At 42.3% G+C, this 21407-nt stretch overlaps 2 protein-coding genes across 2 annotated transcripts; both read left to right on the top strand.

Moving 5' to 3' along the window:
• The first annotated feature begins 18528 nt into the window (after positions 1 to 18528).
• On the top strand, positions 18529 to 20521 carry LOC141589807 (uncharacterized). Its single transcript, XM_074410431.1, has 4 exons — positions 18529 to 18599; positions 19423 to 20010; positions 20162 to 20278; positions 20350 to 20521. The coding sequence occupies exons 1-4, from the start codon at positions 18529 to 18531 to the stop codon at positions 20519 to 20521; spliced, it is 948 nt and encodes a 315-aa protein (XP_074266532.1).
• Positions 20522 to 20542: 21 nt separating this feature from the next.
• On the top strand, positions 20543 to 21121 carry LOC141589806 (uncharacterized). Its single transcript, XM_074410430.1, has 2 exons — positions 20543 to 20891; positions 20973 to 21121. Exons 1-2 carry the CDS (start codon positions 20543 to 20545, stop codon positions 21119 to 21121), a joined length of 498 nt encoding a protein of 165 aa, XP_074266531.1.
• Positions 21122 to 21407: the final 286 nt, after the last annotated feature.

The raw sequence follows: 21407 nt of genomic DNA, 5'->3' as shown, positions 1-21407 counted from the left end.
TCTGCTGCAAACTTTCTTCTTCTTTGTTGAATGGGTTTACACTTTGGGTCCACGCTAAGCTTATGTGTTATAATGGATGGATATATGCCTATCATATCATCGTGTGACCATGCAAAGCAATCCATGTTATCTTGCAAGAACTTGACTAGCTGCTGTCGTAAGCTTCCTGTACATCCTGCTCCAATGAGCACAGTTCTTTCTGGGTGCAGCTTGTCCAGGTTGATCTGATCCAGCTCTTCTGCTGGGGGTTCGATGTATTCGTCCTGGATAGGCTGCTCCTGTAATTGCTATGCGAGAGGGCTGGCAGTGCACTTGAGTGCCTTCTTATAGCAGCCTCTAACTTCCTCCTGATCTCCTCTTATCGTTTCTACTCCCCATGGGGTGGGGAACTTTATGCACTGGTGGTATGTTGAAGGATCGCTTTCATCCGTGCAACCATGGTCTTCCTAGGATGACGTTGTAAGTAGAGGGCCATCTATAACCAGGTACCTGACTTGCTTGTTGACTCCTCCCACATAGGTGGGGATGATTATCTCACCTAGCGAGCTGGCTGTTTCTCCGCTGAAGCCTACTAGCGGAATAGTCTTCTTCTGTAAATCCTTCTCGCTGAATCCCATGTTCTCTATGGTTTTCAGCATGATTAAGTTGACCGAGCTTCCTGTATCTACCAAGACCTTTCTAACTGTGCAATTGGCCATTGATAAGGTGATAATAAGTGCGTCATGATGTTCTCGCTCATCGTATGCATCTCCTTCATCAAAGCTGACTGCTGGCAGATCCCTGTGAGATATTCTGCAAGAATTGGCTGGCCTGTCTCCTTTGATCTCGGTGGCATGTCTTTTGGCTGCTGAATATGTCAATCCGCTTAAGTCTGAGCCGCCTGTTATCACGTTTATAATTTTGGTGCATGTGGGTGGGTCTGCCGGCTTGGCAGAGCCTACCTTATCCTGCTGCTTGCCCCCACGTGGTAATAGGTGGCTCAGCTTTCCTTGTTCGTACAGGCACTTGATCTCTCTTCTTAATGTATAGCAATCCCATCTCTCTAAGCGCCTTCAAGATTCCTCCAATACCTGTAGTGAATCCATATTCTGCCAGGGTGGGGAGTAGCTGGTTTTCCTCAATTCTGTTGACTCCCCTCCCATATGGTCTGTATCTCTCGTCCTTCTTGTTGGTGGTTTGCTTTCTTCCTGATTTCTCCATGGCTGAAGTACTAGAAATACTCGGTGTGCTCGTGTCGGCTCTGGCTAGGATATCTTCCTCCCGGTCGATCGCGACAATTTGCCTTTTCCTGCACTGCTTCGAAACTATGGCAGGGATGCATAGTCAGCTGCTTGTATAGGTCAGAGTCGTGGTGGAGGCCTCTTCTGAAGGCTTCTACTGTTGTTGAGACATCACACTCTCGTACTACTACCTTCTCATTGTTAAATCTGGTATTGTATTCTCTAATGCTCTCTCCTGCCCCCGACGATTCTGTACAGGTCTCCTGCGTGCTTCGTGACTTTCTGCGCTTAATGAATCTGTTGAGTAAATGCGTTCACCAATTCAAAGAAATGTAGATATCGACCTGTTGGGCGGGTTACAAACCATCGAAGTCTTGGTCTGTTAGGGTGGATCCGAATCCTTTGCACATGCGAGCCTCCTTAACTTGTCCTATAGTCGTTACCGTCATCATTTTACTCTTATCTTGGTGATATGATCAAAAGGGTCTTTGTCCGTCGAAGAGAGGCATATTTAGATTTGTGAATCCCTTTGGCATGGCCGTTATGGATATGGTGTCCACGAATGGTGAGTCGGCATAACTGTCAGAGAGCTGCTTTCTCGAGTGGGGGTGGTAGCCACGGAACCTGCTCAGCATCTCCTTTAGTTCAAATCTTCTTTGATTAGTTATATTGGCTGAATCTGGGTCCGCCTGTCATTGTCTGCATATTTCCTCCCGATCCGGGTTCTTGAAGATTACGATAAGCTCCGGCGACCCCGGGGGTTGTAGTAACGATTGTCCCCTGCTTTGCCGCGCTCACTTGCTTTGGTTTGACTCGGATCCTACGGGTGTCGATCGATTGCTGCAGGGACTGCGACGGGGAGGCCACTGTTTGTATCCCTACTCGGCTAGGCCGCGCCTATATCGGTGTGAGGTATCCTAACCCTCGTGGGGTTATCCTTCCACCTGATGGTATCGTAGCCAAATCCAATCTTGTAATTATTTCACTGGTATCACTGCCGCTCGCTCTTCTCCTTGTGTCGATCTACCAAGGAGATCTTCCTTCACCCGTCTGTTTGCTTTGGAGTGTTGGACTCTTGCTTTAGGAGATCAATTTGTTCCCGCAGCTCTCTGTTTCTCCTTCTTACCTCGGCATCTGCTCTCCTTTGGTCTTCTCTCATGTTTTCCATAGCTTTACGAAGATTTTCCACGCCGGCGAGCGGTTTGCGTGGGGCCCCGCGGCGGAGTGACGCCCGAGCTTGATGTTCCTTTGTCGATCGATCGAGTTGTGACAGTGGGGTCCCGGGAGGTAGAGAGGCTTTTGTTGTCGGTATGATTCTTAAGGTATGTCCGGAGCTGCGTGGCCACCGTCGATGTTGGACTTTGGGTAGACGGTGGTGGTGGCGATGGTTGCCTGCTCCCTGACATGGCTTCAGATACTCGCTTTTCCATTGTATATCTAGAATATCAACGATTGACGACCACAATGCCCCACGGTGGGCGCCAAACTGTTTAGGTATTTTTACCCAAATCGATTAATTAGGGTCAATGTAGTCTATATTCGTTGGTTGAATGTATGTTTGTTCGTACGTCGTTGAGTAAATAGGAAAATAAAGTGCGTAATGTAAATTGACACGTAAGATTTTGGTGACGCGGAAAACCCAATGTGGGAACAACCGCGGGAGGGACGGTACCCTGCCAAGTATTGCACTATATGAATTGGAGGATGATTACAATAGTGACGTTTATACTAATCTTGCTGACGCTAGGTGTCCGGCCTGCGAGATCTCAGATGGGTATATATTTGTGAGTGATATGCCGTGGTGTTGATGCGTAAGTGCGGTTGCCTTGAGTATAATCTCGAATGAATGTATGGATGAGTGAATGCCCTTCTTGATTTGTTCCCCTTGGATATTTATAGGGTAAGAACCCTAGATATATCCTACCTCGAATATGGAAAGGGAATATTATTTCCATAAGGACTTCTTTCCAAACCCGGACTCCCTTGCCAATTCTCCCCGATCTCCCTATCTTCTCCCTAACTTCTCCCTAACTTCTCCCTGACACTCCTTTCCTTAACACGGGCACCTTCTATGACGGGCTCTTGATCCTTCTTAAGCCCGTTTCCCCTTTTCCTGACCGCGGGCTCCCTTCCTCCTTATCACTTCTTTCGTAATCTTTATTTTATCAAATGGGCCTTCTTTATTGTGCTATTTTTAGCCCAAACAGTATTCATTAAAAATGAAATCAAAACCTTGCGCGTAGTTCGAGTAAATGTAAAAGAATAATTGTTCTAAGCAAGAGCTTGTAATGAACTTAGAAAATAAGCATGAGCTTTTGCTTACTCTGAAGGTGCAGTTTAGTTTATTTGATGATATGAGGATGACAAATTTGTCAAAATGCAAGAGCAAAGTGCCATTAGCCTATTTCAGCTTGGCCAGGGGCCGTTTATTTAGTGCCACAAGAGCGACACGTGAGGTTACGCGAGGCGCGTTTTTGTTCCTATTCTAGGCATAGTACCGTTTTAGTTGGTCAAGGTTTGTTGGGTTGGAAAACTCATTCCCGTCTAGGTCTGTGATTCTAACCGCACCCCCTGGAAGTATGGACTTGACTAGAAATGGTCCGGCCCAATTGGGTTTGAATTTTCCCCGTGGGTCAACAGGTAAAAGAGCTCTAACCGATTTGAGTACTAAGTCTCCTTCCTTGATGTTTCTTGGCTTAACCCTTTTGTTGAAAGCTCGTTTGATACGTGCTTGATATGTTTGGACATTATGCAAGGCGCGTAGCCTACGTTCATCCAGGAGGATGAGTTCTTCATATCTATCCCTCTTCCAATCGGCTTCTGGGATTTGACTTTCGAGTAAAATACGCAAGGATGGTATCTCTAGCTCCACTGGCTGTACAACTTCCATGCCGTAGGTCAAATAGAAAGGGGTAGCCCCAGTGGGCGTCCTAAAAGATGTACGATATCCCCATAAAGCAAAGGGTATCTTCCTTGGCCAATCTCGATAGTTGTCAATCATTTTCTTGAGAATCGTGACAACGTTCTTGTTTGCTGCCTCTACCGCGCCGTTAGTCTGTGGTCTATAAGGCGAAGAGTGGTGATGCCTAATTTTGTACTTGGCTAGCAATTGCTCAGTCTCAGCTTGGAAATGTGATCCATTATCACTGATGATCTCATGTGGGCAACCGTATCGACAGATGATGTTGTTTTGTATGAACTTTGCCACATTTTTAGCCGTGAGACTAGTGTAGGAAGCCGCTTCCACCCATTTGGTGAAATAGTCGATTGCCACTAGGATGAAACAGTGACCTCCTGTTCCGGCTGGGGTTATCTTCCCGACTATGTCAATTCCCCAGGCATAAAATGGCCAAGGAGATGTCATCGTATAGAGCAATGAAGGAGGGACGTGTTGTACGTTCCCGAAGATTTGGCAATTGTGGCAATGTCTTACATATTTGATGCAATCGGATTCCATTGTGGTCCAGTAATACCCCGAACGTGTGATTTTCTTTGCCATCATGGGCCCACTCATGTGAGGACCGCATTCTCCATCGTGGACTTCTTCCATCACTTTCCGTGCCTGTGAATGATCAAGGCAACGTAGGATTACACCAAGAGGTGTTCTTTTGTATAACTCTCCTTGCATGAGAACGTATTGGGAAGCTAATAGGCGTATAGCACGTTGTCCCCTCTTGTCCATATCCGGTGGATAGGTACCGTTGAGCTTGAAATTCAGGATTGCTTGGAACCGGGGTTCCCCGTGCGATTTCCTCTTCATCGGTGATTTGGTGTACATAAGCTGGCTCTGACCGTCGTACGATGCATAAAGGCATCTCCACCATGTCATCTGGCATATTAATCAAAGATGCGAGTTTTGCAAGAGCATCTGCAAATTGATTTTCTTCCCGAGGTAGGTGTAGATAGGTCACGTGATCAAAGAATTGGGCAACTTGGTCTATTCTGGCTTGATAAGGTGCTAGGCTTTCGCTTCGAATTTTCCAAGATCCCGTAACTTGATTGATGATCAGGGATGAATCCCCATGTACTCGGAGGTTCTTAATGCCTAAGCTCACTGCCGCTTGTAGTCCAATTAGACAAGCTTCGTATTCTGCAGCGTTATTTGTCACCTCGAAGTCGAGTTTGACAGAGATTGGTGTATGCTCGCCTTCAGGAGAAATGAGCAACACTCCTATTCCAAACCCTCTTAAGTTTGATGCTCCATCAAAGTAAAGGTCCCAAGAGTCTACATCAGTTTGAAGTATATCCTCGTCTGGAAATGACCAAGTGTCTATTGTTTGTGCATCATCGATGGGATTTTCTGCGAAGAATTCGGCAACGGCGCGACCTTTTATTACTTTCAGAGGCACGTATGTGAGATCGAATTCTGAGAGCATCAAAGTCCATCTTGCCAGGCGTCCGTTGAGGACGGGTTTCTAGAAGAGGTATTTGACTGGATCCATTTTGGAGTATATTTTGACGGAATAGTTAAGCATGTAATGGCGTAGCTTCTTCGTTGCCCACACAAGAGCGAGGCATGTCTTTTCGAGTTGTGAGTATTTGCACTCGTACTCCAAGAACTTCTTACTAAGGTAGTAGATAGCCTTTTCTTCACTTCCTACAGTTTGAGCTAGCATGGCACTCATGGCTGTTTCGGTTACTGTGAGATATAAACCAAGAGGTTGATCTCGTTGAGGTGGCATAAGCACTGGTGGTTTAGCCAATATATCTTTGATTCGGTCAAATGCCTTTTGACAATCATCATCCCACATGGTGTGGTCTGTCTTCTTGAGCTTCTTGAAGATAGGCTCGCAAATCATGGTGAGTTTCGATATGAATCGACTTATATATTGCACTTTCCCTAGGAATCCTCTGACTTCTTTTTCTGTTTGAGGTTGTGGCATTTCGATCAGAGCCTTGATCTTGGAAGGGTCTATTTCTATACCTCGTTGGCTAACGACGTATCCCAGGAGTTTGCCAGACGTTACTCCGAATGTGCATTTCTGAGGATTGAGCCTCATGTTGTACTTTCGTAGCCTTGCGAAAAATTTGCGAAGGTTCGCAATATGCCCCTCTCTATCCTTGGATTTGACAATCATGTCGTCTACGTATACCTCAACTTCTTTGTGCATCATGTCATGTAAGAGTGTAGTTACGGTGCGTTGATATGTAGCTCCGGCGTTGATCAATCCGAACGGCATGACCGTATAGCAATAGGTTCCCCATTGAGTGACAAAGGCGGTCTTATGCATGTCTTCTATGGCCATCTTGATTTGGTTATAACCCGCATATCCATCCATGAAGGATAGTAATGCGTGGTCTGCAGTATTGTCCACCAATATGTCGATGTGCAGTAGAGGGAAGTCATCTTTAGGACTTGCTTTGTTTAAGTCCCTAAAATCAACATAAACACGGATTCTCCCATCCTTTTTGGGTACAGGTACTATGTTGGCTACCCAGTCGGAATACTCGGAAACTTTGATGAACCCGGCTTTGAATTGCTTATCAAATTCTTCCTTGATCTTGAGAGCCCATTCCGTTCTCATTCGTCGAAGCTTCTGTTTTACAGGTTTTAAACCTGGCTTAATCGGGATTCTATGTTCGGCGATATCCCTGTCGATCCCTGGCATGTCTTTGTAGGACCAAGCGAAAACGTCTTTGAACTCGTTTAGGAGGTCTATGAAATCGGCCCTTTCGGTAGAGCTCTAGGTAGTCCATATCCTAAGTTCTTGGGGTTCTAGTTCGGTTCCTACATTGATGGGTTCGGTGTCCTCTATTACTGGTCCCCCTTCCCTTTCCTTTAGTATTTCTTTGGCTATGTAGGGATGTATTTCGATTGAGTCTGGGTCTTGGTCATCCTCAGTATCATCGTAAACAGAATTGCACTCAAGATAACACAAAGAGTAAGCAGAACCTGATTTATTCATATTAAAGTTTGAGAAAAGTTGAAACAAAGAAGCCATCTGATCTGTGGTCAGTGGCGGCAAAGGGACAGTGGTTGGGACATTTCCCGAACTATTGTGACTACTCGAGGCTAAACTATGAGAAACAAAGGGAATGGGGATGACGACAGGAGGAGACTCCCTAGTGACTTCTCTAGACTCCGACTCTGACTCCGACTCTGACTCGAACTCATCGTCTTCTGGTTCTCCTTTGAACATCTCTCCTTCTCCAGTGGTGAACTTGAAGAGTCTTCCTTGATTGTTAGTCCACTTGATTGATTTTCTCCATCCTTTCTGCTGACTCGCGTTAGTTTCTGTGATTAACGCGGTGGGGTTGAAGCGATCGTCTTGAAGTATCATGGTAATGATCTCATCCTGCGCGGCTCTAACAAATCGATCTTCTCCGAACAATAGACTAACATCTTGTTCGTCTAAGAAAGGTGTTTGACGGGTTTTGACGGTAGGAACCGTTTTTGGAGGGATGAAGTAGCAATCGTGAAAGATCTCGATTCCGGCTAGCTTCCTCTCGAGATAATGCCAAGGCTCGGGAAATCCGTGAAAGAGTTCTAGACTTCCTTCTTTAACAAAGTACCCATTTAGGGTAGGGAGATAGGGTCGCATTTGGACTCCTACATACTTACGGTTTTGAACTTGAGCGAGCATCTCGAGAACCTCCTCTTTAGTGGGTTTGTACCCTAGTCCAAGTGGTATTCTCTTTGAGTTGCCTTCCTTGTATGGTGTGAAGGTGTTTCTTCGAATAGGGTTCAAAGGCATTCCAGGGAAGTATCCCTGGGATTTGAGTATGTGATTGACCACCAAGTTGGAGTAGAGATCATAGTATAAGGGTGCCAATTCGCTTTCTATGACACTTATGCTTTGGAAGCCCCCAAGTTCATACACTGGATCCGCAAGGACTTGATTGTTCGACTTCTTTTTGATTATTGCTTTGATGGGTGACGAAGTGATCGTCACCACTTTGCCATTTAGTGGGATATTGATCTTCTGATGAAGGGTGGATGTCACTGCTTTGGAAGCGTGAATCCAAGGTCTTCCTAGGAGTATGTTGAAGGAAGCTTCGATATGCACTATTTGGAAGTTAACCTTTCGCTCAATTGGCCCTGTGGCTATGGTTAGGTTAGCAAGTCCTACCACCTTTTGTCGTGTACCATCATATGCGCGAACACCTTGATTGGTAGGGGTCCAATCCGACTCTTTCATGCCTAATTTGTATGCCGTTTTGAGGGGTATGACGTTGACCGCAGAGCCATCATCTACCAAGGTCATTGGCACGTTTTTCTTTAGATAAATGACAATGATGTAAAGAGCTAAGTTGTGATTAGCGCCAAAAGGTGGCAAATCTTCGTCTGAGAAAGTAATAGGATTACTTAGCATCGGTGATTCTTGGAAGACCAAGTTGACTACATCTTCGGGTGTCGAGTTATGTGCTACATTTAGTTTGGCCAAAGCTTGCAGGAAAGCTTGGCGATGTGGGAATGAGCTTGCTACTAATTGCCAGACTGAAAGATCAGCCTTTGTTTTCTGTAACTGCTTGAGCAAATGGTCAGTGGAGTCATCCTCGTTATCATTTGGTGTGACAACGTTGGTTGGACCATTTTGAGTAGTGTTTTGATATGGACGTCCCGAACGAGTTAGGTGGTCCACATCTTGGTCTTCACCATTTTGGACTATTTCCTTGACTAGGGAGTTTTCAATGAGGTACTCATCCTCATCATCATCGGCCCAAACTCCATTGATTGTAGCTAGTTCCCTCATTCTCATGATTTCATCTTCTAGTCGTATGATTTGGTCGACTAGTTTATCAACCACGGCGACTATTTCTTGCATGGTAGCGTTTTGAGAGAAGGTTAGTGGCACATGCCCCTTGGGTGTTGCGTTGGGATCATGTAAAATTTTCACCACATTTTCTAATTCCCAAACTTGCCTATCCGCACTCCTTGCCCATGTGATGAAGTCGGAAATGGTAGGGGAGATAGTAGAGTAGAACCCTTCATTCTCGATTGCATGGATTTCATCTTCAATTGGAGAAATGAGGTGTGAACAATCTAAGGTAGATTCGTCACTTGTAATCACTAGAACTCCAAGAGGATTCTGAGTGTTGTTGGGTTTACCTCCCGGCGGTATTGGTAGTCGACCATCTTCAATCATGTCTTGAAGCACATTTTTCAATTTGTAGCATTTTTCTGTGTCATGCCCCTTACCCCTATGGTATTCACAGTACGAGTTCTCGTCCCAGAACTTGGATTTCTTTTCAGGTTCGGGAGTAGGTCCTATGGGTTGGAGTTTGCCTTGCTTCATTAACCTTTTTAGAGCGTTGGAGTAAGTATCCCCAAGGTTTGTGAATTTCCTTGGTGGGGTACTTTTCTTGGATGGCTCGAGAAGGTTAACTTCATCAGTCTTGCTAGTGGAGCCATAAGAACGACTTGTTGAGCCTTGATATCCTCGACCTACCGTTTTGGACAAGAGCCCTTTACGGATGTCATCTTCAATCCTTGTCCCTAGTACGGTTAAGTCCTTGAAAGTCTTGATGTTTTGGTATCTCAAATGGTTGGCATAAATGGGTTTGAGATTATCCACGAACTTCTCCACAAGGGTAGCCTCATCCGGGCGTTCAACTAGTTGGGTACTAGTCTTCCTCCACCTACTTAGAAAGTCGGTGAATCCTTCTTTGTCATTTTGGGTAAGAACCTCCAGAGTGCGCATGTTAACTTGGATCTCGGCATTATCCGCATATTGCTTAGCAAACTCGATCGCGGCATCTACCCAAGTAGCGATCTTCTTGTGTTCTAAAGAGTAGAACCATTGCTTTGGGATGGTGTCAAGAGATGAAGGAAAGATCCTTAAAAACATCTCGGGTTTGATGCCTTTGATAGACATGTAATCCTTGAAGGCACAGATGTGGTTCAAAGGGTTCTTGTGTCCCTTGAATTTAGGGATATCCGTCATATTGAAGTTGGTTGGCAATTTGGAGTTGACGGCCTCATACTTACGATTATTCTCCCTATAAATGTCATCCCCTTTAAGGTACATCAATTGCTCCTCTAAGTATTGGAGTCTTTTCTCAGCTACAGTCAGTCCCATGGGAGGATTTTCGTCCCTGGATTCATCCGCGTAGTCACCTACTACTTCACTTTCATGAGGAGGCAATCTCCCCTCTACGGCGTAGATCCGACCTTCGATGGTCTCAAGGCGATCATGCACTTGGTCTTGGGTAACTTGGATTTGGGCTATCGCGGCTAGGATTCGATCATTACCATCTTGAAGTTGGTGGAGGTATGTTTCGCTGGTTCCAGGCATCTTGAAAACTGGATAAGATATCGATGACGAATCAAAACACGATCGACCATTCTAACACACTTGCTAAAAGAAGAAATGTTTTGACTCGTGAAGTGGGTGCGTGTCACTTGTGTTGAGTGAGCTTTGAAGAAAGGACACAATTTTGAAAATGTGTATCCTAGTCAACTATAGTGTAGTTGTAGGAGTGGACTCGAAGTGAGGTTTTGAAATGGGCTTGTGGCCCGAATTTTGACTCGACAAATGGACAGAGTTTCGAATGGGTTTTGCACTAATCCAATGGCCTTTTTCGAAATTTTGATTTAAAAAAGTGTTTTGATTTTTGCAAAAATCGTCATGGTTTCGTTTAGAAATGGTGATCACGTAAGGTACAAACATTTATACAAGCATTATAACGGTATGCTGAGTGCATTTAAAAGGGTTTTGGTTTAAAGGGTGGGTTGCCATACCGAACCATCAAACCCGAAGTCTGTGGAGAGGCTCGTACCAAACAAGAGTAAGGCCGATTGCTAGTCCATTTCCTCAAGTAGTGAAGGCCCTTGATACAAACAAGAGTAAGCATCATGGTATGGATGACGTCAATCGCTATCCATCCTTAGGCCCAAATAAGAATTAGGACCGTTTAGACGGGACGATTGGTCAAATGGGTTGGGTTGGGCCTAGGAAGGCCGAATAAAACGGTCTAGGAAGACCGAGTTATGAAAACCGACAATTGTCTTGTACAAACTATTCCCTAACCTTGTTCAAGTTTCACCCTTGGCTACACGTAAGTGTATTAATCCCCAGCGGAGTCGACAAACTGTGGACATGGGCCACGGGGGCGCTTGGGAAACAAGCGTTTGCATTTGTGGAGTCACCACCAATTTATTGTGGAAAATTGGTGTGGACAGCGGGGGGCCCACGGGGGCGCTTGGGAGGAAGAGAACAAGCGTTTGCATTTTGTTGGAGTCGCCACCAATTTTTATGGGAAATTGGAACCGTTCGAATACCTCGTGCCATATCAAGACACAAAGTAGAGACATGAACACCAAGCAATCGTTACCCTTAGCATTCTATGTCTAGAATGACTCTCGTGGATGCCAATGAACACGGATGTTCACAGAGATCTGGAGTAAGGGGTGAGGGTACGTATTAGGAAGCTCTTTTGATCGAACACCTAATGCCGCCCGCCTCGATAGCGGCCTCTACTAATGATTAGGGACATCATCTATACTCGATATATCGTCGATTATATGCATGCAATGAAACATCCAAGTTTTAATCCTAGCATGTGAGAATTAGACTAAGTCGGTTAACACGTAATTTAGCATGCAATTAATGTCGAAGTAGGATTTAATGCTCAATTACATGTGAAAACATACAAATGATACAAGAAATATGATAAATACAATAAAAGAAAATTACAATAAAGAAAATTACAATGGATTTAGCGATTTATGTCGAAAATACCTTTAAAACGAATAATTTGAGAAAAAGAATAAAGGAATAAATAAATAAATTAACGAACAGGAATTAAGGCGATAATACGAATAATAGTTAATTGTACGTAAACTAATTAAACTAGCTAGGTCAGGCAATAACGGAGTTCGGGGACAGAACTCAACCTGGAACAGGCGCAGCAGGACTGCGCCCTTTGGAAGAGGCGCAGCAGTTGCTGCGTCTGTTCCAAGGGTGAGTTATGGCTGTGAAGCCGGAACTGCAAATCGTTAATTTGAATTGGTGAATTTAAGGATCAATTAATATATTTACTCGGATGGAAGTGATTAATAGGTTATTTACATATGATTGATGGTCATAAAACAACAAAACATGGATGAGACGGATGCAAACGAATTATTTACAAGAACGAATGATTGATTAGTGACATGGGTGAACAAAATAGGTTATATATGACGAATTTAATGACAAATTAATGGCGAACATGCAATGAATATGACAATAAATAGATGAAAATATATCAAAGGTCGAATTCCAGAAACTCGATATGAACAAATCGAATTCCTACAACCCGGATTGAATTTAATGACGAAAACCCGCAAATATGAGATTATAAGGGATTTAAGTCGGATTTGTGATGGATAAAACATGTTAATGATGATGAATAATATACATGTGAAAATAATATGCTATTATGGTCAAAGAATTAAAGGAAACAAATGAAAACAAACAAAAATTGAACAATTACGAGATTTAAGGAAGAAGAAAGGAAGCGAGAATCTGGCGGCCTCACGAAGAGGCGCAGCAGAATGCGCTCCTTCAAGAGGCGCAGCGATTCTTTGCGTCCTTTCTCGACGGTTTGTCTTCTGGAAATCCGTAAAAAGAGGTTTTAAAGCACGGTTTTAGAAATCGGTTTTAATTGGCATTTTCGACATAAACCTTACAATTGATGATACAAAAGTAAAGAACAATAATAAAAGAGAGATTTACACCCTCAGACTTACATGTTTGACGAAACGAGAAGGACTAAGTTTACGATTAGTGATGCTCGACTCGAACTATAATGCAAATATGAAAGTGCCCTCGTAAGAGGAAAACGATTAGATTAATTAAGTTGATTGATGTGGAGTTGGTCAAATTGGTCGGTCATGCAAACGAGGCTGGTACTCAGAAGGATCCGAGCTTACGTGGTCGAATGTTCAAGCACGTAGACGCCAAAAAGTAAGAACAAAGGTCTAGAATGCAAAAGGAGAAGAGAAGGGTGGACATTCGCGTGAGAAATATGAGGAACGAAGGCTCCTATTTATACTAATCACGTGAAGGAATTAGGGTTTCGGAGAGTCTTTGAAAGTGAATCTCGAAAAGATATGAAAAAGATACGAAAATTACGCGAGAAAGGACTGGGAAGAGGCGCGGCGAGCCCATGCGTCTCTTGGAAGAGGCGCAAAGACTCCGCCGCATCTATTCCCAAGTGGTTTCCTCCTGCGGAAGAAATATTTCCGTGTTTAAGTTATGGTAGGACGGAATAATTCGGTTTTCCTTAATATCTCGTGTGAATATTACGGGAAATTGTTTACCAAATAATAAAAGATTGTGAAATATTTATAAAATATGGAATAGAAATATCCGGAACATTCCAGAACATTCTGACTCGGGATTTAACGGTTATCAGAAAATGAAGACGGTTTTAGGCCCGGACTCCAAATGTACTCTAATTACTGTCAAAACGACCGTATCGGCACGTAGATGACAACTAAGAGGTAGACATTAGTATTTGAGCAATCACTTGACGATAAACTTACGAACTGTCACAAATCGTTCCGCGTACCAAACATGCGGCCCAATCATCACCGGGTGGTTTGCGGGAGGTGCAGAAATGAGGTATCTACAATTGGAAACCGTTCGAATACCTCGTGCCATGTCAAGACACAAACTAGTGACATGAACATTAAGCACTCGTTACCCTTAGCATTCTATGTCTAGAATGACTCTCGTGGATGCCAATGAACACGGATGTTCACAGAGATCTGGAGTAAGGGGTGAGGGTACGTATTAGGAAGCTCTTTTGATCGAACACCTAATCCCGCCCGCCTCGATAGCGGCCTCTACTAATGATTAGGGAAAATCGTATATACTCGATATATTGTCGATTATATGCATGCAATGCAACAAACAACGTTTTAATCCTAACATGTGAGAAATTAAACTAAGTCGGTGAACACGTAATTTATCATACAATTAATGTCGAAGTTGAGATTTAGGATTGAATTACATGTGAAGGCATACAAGTGATACAATAAAAGAAATACAATAATAAAAATTACAATAAAGAAGAATTACAATAATTACATCGGATTTAATGATTTATGTCGAAAATACATTTAAAACGGATAATTTGAGAAAGAATAAATAAATAAATTAATGAACAGGAATTAGGGTGATAATACGAATAGTAGTTAATTAATACGTGATTAAAAATAGGTCAAAGCAAGACGGGAGTTCAGAGACAGAAATCAACCAGAAAAAGCGCAGAAAGCGTCCGCCTTGAAGAGGCGCGGCATCAAATCATTCCTTGGCTCAGTTCTGGCTGTGAAGCCGGAATTGCAAGTCGTTAATATTCGTTGGTGATTTTAATGATTGATTAGTATTATTTGACTCGGATGAAAGTGATTATCAGATTATTTACGTATGATTGACGGTCATGAAAGCAATAAACATGGAACAAATTATTTAGGACGAATTATACAACATTAATAAGGTTAATTAACAAATTAATAACTAAACAAATTAATTAGTTTAAATACGATGAATTAATGACGGACTAATGATGAATATGATAATAAACAGGTGAGAATATATCAAAGATCGAATTCCAGAAACCCAATATGAATGAATCGAATTTCTACAACCCGGTTTGACTTTAATGACGAAAACCCGCAAATATTAATTACTTGGGATTTAAGTCGGGAATTAATGAGATGAATTATATGTTAATGGTGATTAATAATATACATGTTGGAATTATTATGCTTTTATATATCAAAAAATCGAAGAACAAACGAAAGAAAATAAAAAACAAACGAATTGACAAAAGACGAAGGAAGATGAAAGGAAGCAGGAACTGCGGCAGCCTCACGAAGAGGCGTAGGCGATGCTGCGTCCCTTCAAGAGGCGCGGCGATTCTTTGCGTCCTTTCTCGACGGTTGTCCTCTGATAATCCGTAAAAAGGGTTTTAAACAAAGGGTTTAGAAATCGGTTTTAATTGTATTTACGACATAAATCTTACAATATGATTACAAAAAATGAATAACAATAAATAAAAAGAGAGATTTACACCCTCAGACTTACATATTTGACGAAACGAGATGAACTAAGTTTACGATTAGTGATGCTCGACTCGAATGTAACGAAAGTGCCCTCGTAAGAGGAAACCGATTAAGATTGATTAAAGTTAATTATGGTGGAGTTGGTCAAATTGGTCGGTCATGCAAAATGAGGCTGGTACTCAGAAGGATCCGAGCTTACGTGGTCGAAATTTCAAGCACGTAGACGCCAAAAAGTAAGAACGTGGTCTAGAATGCAAAGGTACAAGAGAAGGGCGGACACGCGCGTGCGAAATATGAGAGACGAAGCTCCCTATTTATACTAATCACGTGGAGGAAGTAGGGTTTTTCGGAAAAACTTTGGAAGTGAATCTCGAAAAGATATGAAAAGATACGAAAAATACGCAGAAAAGGACTTGGGAAGAGGCGCGTGAATCGCTGCGTCTCTTGTAAGAGGCGCAAAGACACTGCTGCGTCTATTCCCAAGTGGTTTCCTCCTGCGGAAGAAATATTTCCGTGTTTAGTTTATGGAATAACGGAATAATTCGGTTTTCCTTAATATTTTGTGTGAATATTACGGGAAATTGTTTACCAAAGATTAAAATATTTATAAAATATGGAATAGAAATATCCGGAACAATCCAGAACATTCTGACTCGGCATTTTAATGGTTATCAGAAAATGAAGACGGTTTTAGGCCCGGACTCCAAATGTACTCTAATTACTGCCAAAACGACCGTATCGGCACGTAGATGACATTTAAGAGGTAGACATAAATGTTTGAGCGATCACTTAACGATAAACTTACAAACTGTCACAAATCGTTCCGCGTACCAAACATGCGGCCCAATCATCACCGGATGGTTTGCGGGAGGTGCAGAAATGAGGTATCTACACACTGCAGACTTGAATGAGGTGTGGACTCGGTTTAAGAGGTTGTTCCGTTCTGTTCCACATCACAGTTTCCAGATATGGTTTCTTTGCAAGTAGTTCTACAATGGGTTGTACGATGATCATAGAGCTCTCCTAGATTCTTTTGCCAATGGGATATTTCAGAATAACACCAATGATTCCAATGCTTGGAAATTGATAGAGGATATGGCTACTCACACTGCTGAGTATGGTAATCCTAGGGAAAGTACAAGAGGAGGTGGTTCAGATAATGCCGTTGAGGCACCGTTGGAAGCATTAACTGCCAAAATTGTTGAGATGAAGACAACCCAATCCTTGGGTAATAAGCAGGTGGTTCATGCTATGGTTCAACATGAGGAGTCTTGTGCACGGTGTGATATGGATGGTCATACTGCAGCAGAGTGTTTGAGCACAATAGAGCAGAATCATGCCTTTCAGTCTTTCAGGAAAGGTACACCTTTCTCTAATTTTTACAACGAGAAGGAGCATCCTTTCCTTCACTGGTCTAGTCATAATGTGAAAAATCCACAGCCTCAACAACCACAGAAAAATACATATGTGGTCCCCCAGAATCATGGTAATCAGCCACAAGGTCGCTACCAAAGGCAAAATCAAGGAGGTCAACAGTTCAACAATCAGCATCAATAGTTTTAACAACAGATGCAACCTCCTCAACCAGCTCCAAACAATGATATGTCGGAAATTAAAGCCATGTTACAACAACAGATGATGGCTTCACAAAAGCAAGAAGCCTTGATCACTTATTTGTTAGCTCATAATAAAATTTTGGATAATCAAATTGCTCAATTATCAGGACAAAGTTCAAGTATGCAACCCGACCATCTTCCTCCTCAAGGTAAACAAGCTCATGAGCAAGCCAATGCAATTTATTTGAAGAGCGGTACTTCCTATCAAGGAACGAAAATGCCCGTAGAAGATGATGTTGTTCCATATATGCATCCCAAGGGCTTGGGAAATCTGCAAATTAATGACGAGGATAGCGATAAATCTTCACTTGTTAAAGAAAATGCTGAAAAAAGAGCTGAACTGCAAAACACTCGATCGAGTATCGCCGTACTCGATCGAGTGTCCATACCTGATGAAGCCACTGCTACTGTTCCTAACGACGCTGTTACTTTTCACAGATCACTCGATCGAGTAGGCCCAAAACTCGATCGAGTGACCCCTTTTTTCTGACGACGATAATTCTAATGTGGAGAAAAAGAAGAAGGATGCCGAGCCTATTAAAATTTCTATTCCTTTTCTACACCGACAGCATAAAACCAAGCTAGACCAGCAGTTTGGGAGATTTATGGAGGTCGTGAAGAATTTACAAGTGAGTGTGCCTTTCACCGAATTAATCACTCAAGTAACGGCATATGCAAAGTTCATGAAAGATATATTGACAAGGAAGCATATATTCAATGAAGTGGAGACGGTTGCATTTACCGAAGAGTGAAGTCCTTATTACAATCCCGTTCTCCAACTAAGCTAAAGGATCCAAGGAGTTTTTCGATTCCTTATACTATTGGTAGCTTATCAATCAGTAAAGCTCTTTGTGATTTAGTAGCAAGTGTCAGTGTTATGCCATTTTCTATATGCAAGAAATTAAATATGGGTCAACTTAATGTCACTAATATAAACTTGCAGATGGCTAACCGTTCTATTAAACACCCTTTAGGTGCCTTAGAAGACGAGCCAGTTAGAGTAGGGAAATTTTTCATACCAATTGACTTTGTAGTGTTAGATATGGCTGAAGATACCCAGGTACCTATCATCTTAGGGAGACCATTCCTTCATACCGAAGGGGCGGTTATAGATGTTCGACATGGGAGACTGACACTAACTGTGAGGGATGACAATATTACATTTAATCTTGATCATGCTCTAAAACATCCCATGTTAGAGGAAACTTGTCATAGAATTGATATGGTGGATATGACTACTGATGAATGTCTTGCTATATTTTGGAACAAGTATCCTCTGGAGATTGCCCTTTTGTCTGACGCTGCTGATGTCGGGACAGGTTCATGGAGCAAAGAAGTGGACGAGATGGAGAAGCTGTTGTTTGGAGAGGATTGCAAACTGCAAAAGGTGTATAGCTTAGGTAATCCCTCTAAGGTTACCGAGGTAAAACATGAACTTAAACCCATTTCCTCTCATCCTAATTATGAATTTCTGGATGATAAAGAGATGAATCTTGTAATTGTCAATGCTAGTCTAACTAAAGACCAACTATCTGCTTTCTTGGATGTTTTGAAAAGACATAAAAAGGCAATTGGGTATAGCACTGATGATTTACATGATATTAGTCCTGACTTTTGTATGCACCGTATTCATTTAGAAGAGCGTCGTTTAAATCCTCATATGCAAGAAGTTGCTAGGAAGGAGTTATAAAAATTGATGGATGCTGGTATTATTTATGCTATTTCTGATTCTAAATGGGACAGTCCTGTCAAGGTGGTTCCTAAGAGGTGAGGAACTACGGTTGTCACTAATGATAAAAATGAGTTAATTGCTACTAGACCAGTGACGGGGTGGAGGATGTGTATTGAGTACAGGAAATAGAACGTAGCTACTAAGAAAGATCACTTCCCTCTCCATTATATTGACAAGATGTTAGAATGATTATCATGTCATAGCTATTTTTGTTACCAAGATAGCTATTCAGGGTTCTTTCAGATACCCATTCATCCCGATAATCAGGAAAAGATTACTTTCACTTGCCCATATGGTGTATTTGCTTATAGAAGAAGCCTTTTGGTTTGTTTAATCCCCAGCTACTTTCATGCGTTGTATGATGACTATATTTTCTAATTACATAGAGTCTATCATGGAAGTCTTTATAGGTGATTTCAGTGTTTATAGTACTAACTTTGATGCTTGTCTTAAAAATTTGTCCAAAGTTTTGCAGCGTTGTGAAGAGACTAATCTTGTTTTGAATTGGGAGAAGTGCCACTTCATGGTCACTGAAGGGGTGGTACTTGGTCACTTGGTGTCTGGACGAGGTATCCAAGTGGATAAAGCTAAGGTTGAGGTGGTTGAGCGACTCTCGTACCCGGTTAATGTTAAAAGTGTGTGTAGCTTTATTGGTCATGCAGGATTTTATCGCTGCTTTATAAAAGATTTTTCAAAAATTGATCAACCATTGACTCAGCTTCTCCATAAGGATGCACCGTTTGTTTTTACTGATGAGTGTGTTAAGTCTTTTGATAGGATTAAACAGACTCTTATCTCAGCTCCAATTATTCGGTCCCCAGATTGAAGTTTACCTTTTGAAATTATCTGTGACGCTAGTGACTATGTTATAGGTGCCGTGTTGGGCCAAAGAAAGGAGAAGGTGTTACATGCTATTTACTATGCCAGTAAAACTCTGGATGATGCGCAGATCAATTATGCTATCACTGGGAAGGAGTTGCTTGTTGTTGTCTATTCTTTGGACAAGTTTAGAGCCTATTTTGTGGGTTATAAGGTTATTATTTATACTGATCATGTAACTTTAAAGTATTTGTTGGACAAGAAGGAGGCCAAACCAAGGCTTACTCGTTGGATCTTGTTGCTACAAGAATTTGACTTCGAGATCCGAGATAAGTCGGGTGCAGAGAATGTAGTTGCATATCATTTGTCTTGTTTCAGATTTGTTGGAGGAGAGTCTTTGCCTATTGATGATTCTTTTCCAGATGATCATCTACTATCTATTACTACTGACATTTCGTGGGTTGCTGACTATGCTAATTACTTGGTTGGAGGCCTTTTACCTCCCTCTTATCTTATCAGCAAAAGAAGAGATTCTTACATGATGCGAAGAGGTATTTCCGGGATGATCCATATTTGTTCCGGGAATGTGCAGATGGTATTTACAGACGATGTATTCCTGAAAGTGAGGTACATGCTATCCTTACTATCACTCTTCTTCTTATGGAGGTCATCGTGGTCCTTCTAGGACATTCGCTAAGGTGATGCAGTCAGGCTTCTTTTGGCCAAATATTTTGAAGGATGCTACTACTTTTGTTCATTCTTGTGATGTATGTCAAAGGACGGGCAGTATTTCGCAAAGGCATGAGATGCCTCAAACTGGGATCTTGGAGGTAGAGATTTTTGATGTTTGGGGTATTGACTACCAAGGGCTGTTTCCTTCATCTCACGGAAACCAGTATATTTTAGTAGAAAATCATTATGTCTCAAAGTGAGTGGAGCCATTGTAACTCCTACTTGTGATGCTAGGGCAGTTGTAAAACTGTTTCAGAAGACTATATTCCCGCAGTTTGGAGTCCCTCGTGCTATCATCAGTGATGGAGGGAAGCAATTTAATGAACGTCATTTGAACTCTCTTTTGGCAAAATATGGCGTTTCACACCGTAGAGGATTGGGTTATCATCCACAGACGAATGGGTAAGTAGAAGTTTCTAACAGAGAGATGAAATCCATCTTGGAGAAAGTTGTTAGAGAGAATAGGAATGATTGGAGCCGTAAGCTTGATGATACTCTTTGGGTTTACCGTACTGCATTCAAGACTCCAATTGGTACATCACCTTACCGATTAGTCTATGGCAAAGCTTGCCATCTACATGTGGAGCTCGAGTATAGGGCTATGTGGGACATTAAGCAGCTTAATATGGATCCCTCACTAGCGGGTGAGAAACGATTGATGCAGTTGAATGAGCTTGATGAGTTTCAACTGCATGTCTATGATAGTGCTCAAGTTTACAAGGTAAGGACCAAGAAGTGGCATAATAAGCATATTCTGCAGCGGGAATTTCATGTTGGTGAGAAGGTATTGTTATTTAACTCCCATTTGCGTTTTTTTCCAGGTAAGCTTAAGTCATGATGGTCTGGACCGTTCACAGTTTTTGAGGTGAATAAATTTGGGTCAGTTACGCGACAAAATGACAAAGGAGAAATATTGAAAGTAAATGGTCAACGCTTAAAGGTATACTATGAAGGGGCATATGTTGGTGTGATTGAGGCTCTTGACCTTTTTGATGATTCTTCTTGAGGAGGTAACACGGTCGTGCGAGACCGTATAAACTAGTGCTACCGGGAGGCAGCCCGGATTTTTATTGTAATTCATTTGTACTTTAGGATTTAATGGCATTTAATTTGTTATTTTGTTAATTTAAATTCCGTTTGAATTTAAATTTCATGTGTGTGCTTTGAGCGTGGTAAGGAGCGAGTTTCACGCATTTCTATGACGATTTTTGCAGTCTAAGAAGTGGATCCGGCTACATGGGGAGCCCCTACGAGATTCCCCTATGAGTGCCTTGCACCGTGGAGGACCGGAG

Source organism: Silene latifolia, chromosome 7, assembly GCF_048544455.1.
Source record: "Silene latifolia isolate original U9 population chromosome 7, ASM4854445v1, whole genome shotgun sequence".
NCBI classification, from domain to species: domain Eukaryota; kingdom Viridiplantae; phylum Streptophyta; class Magnoliopsida; order Caryophyllales; family Caryophyllaceae; genus Silene; species Silene latifolia.
The sequence above is the reverse complement of the archived record's forward strand: the minus strand, read 5'-3'. Positions and strand labels throughout refer to the sequence as shown.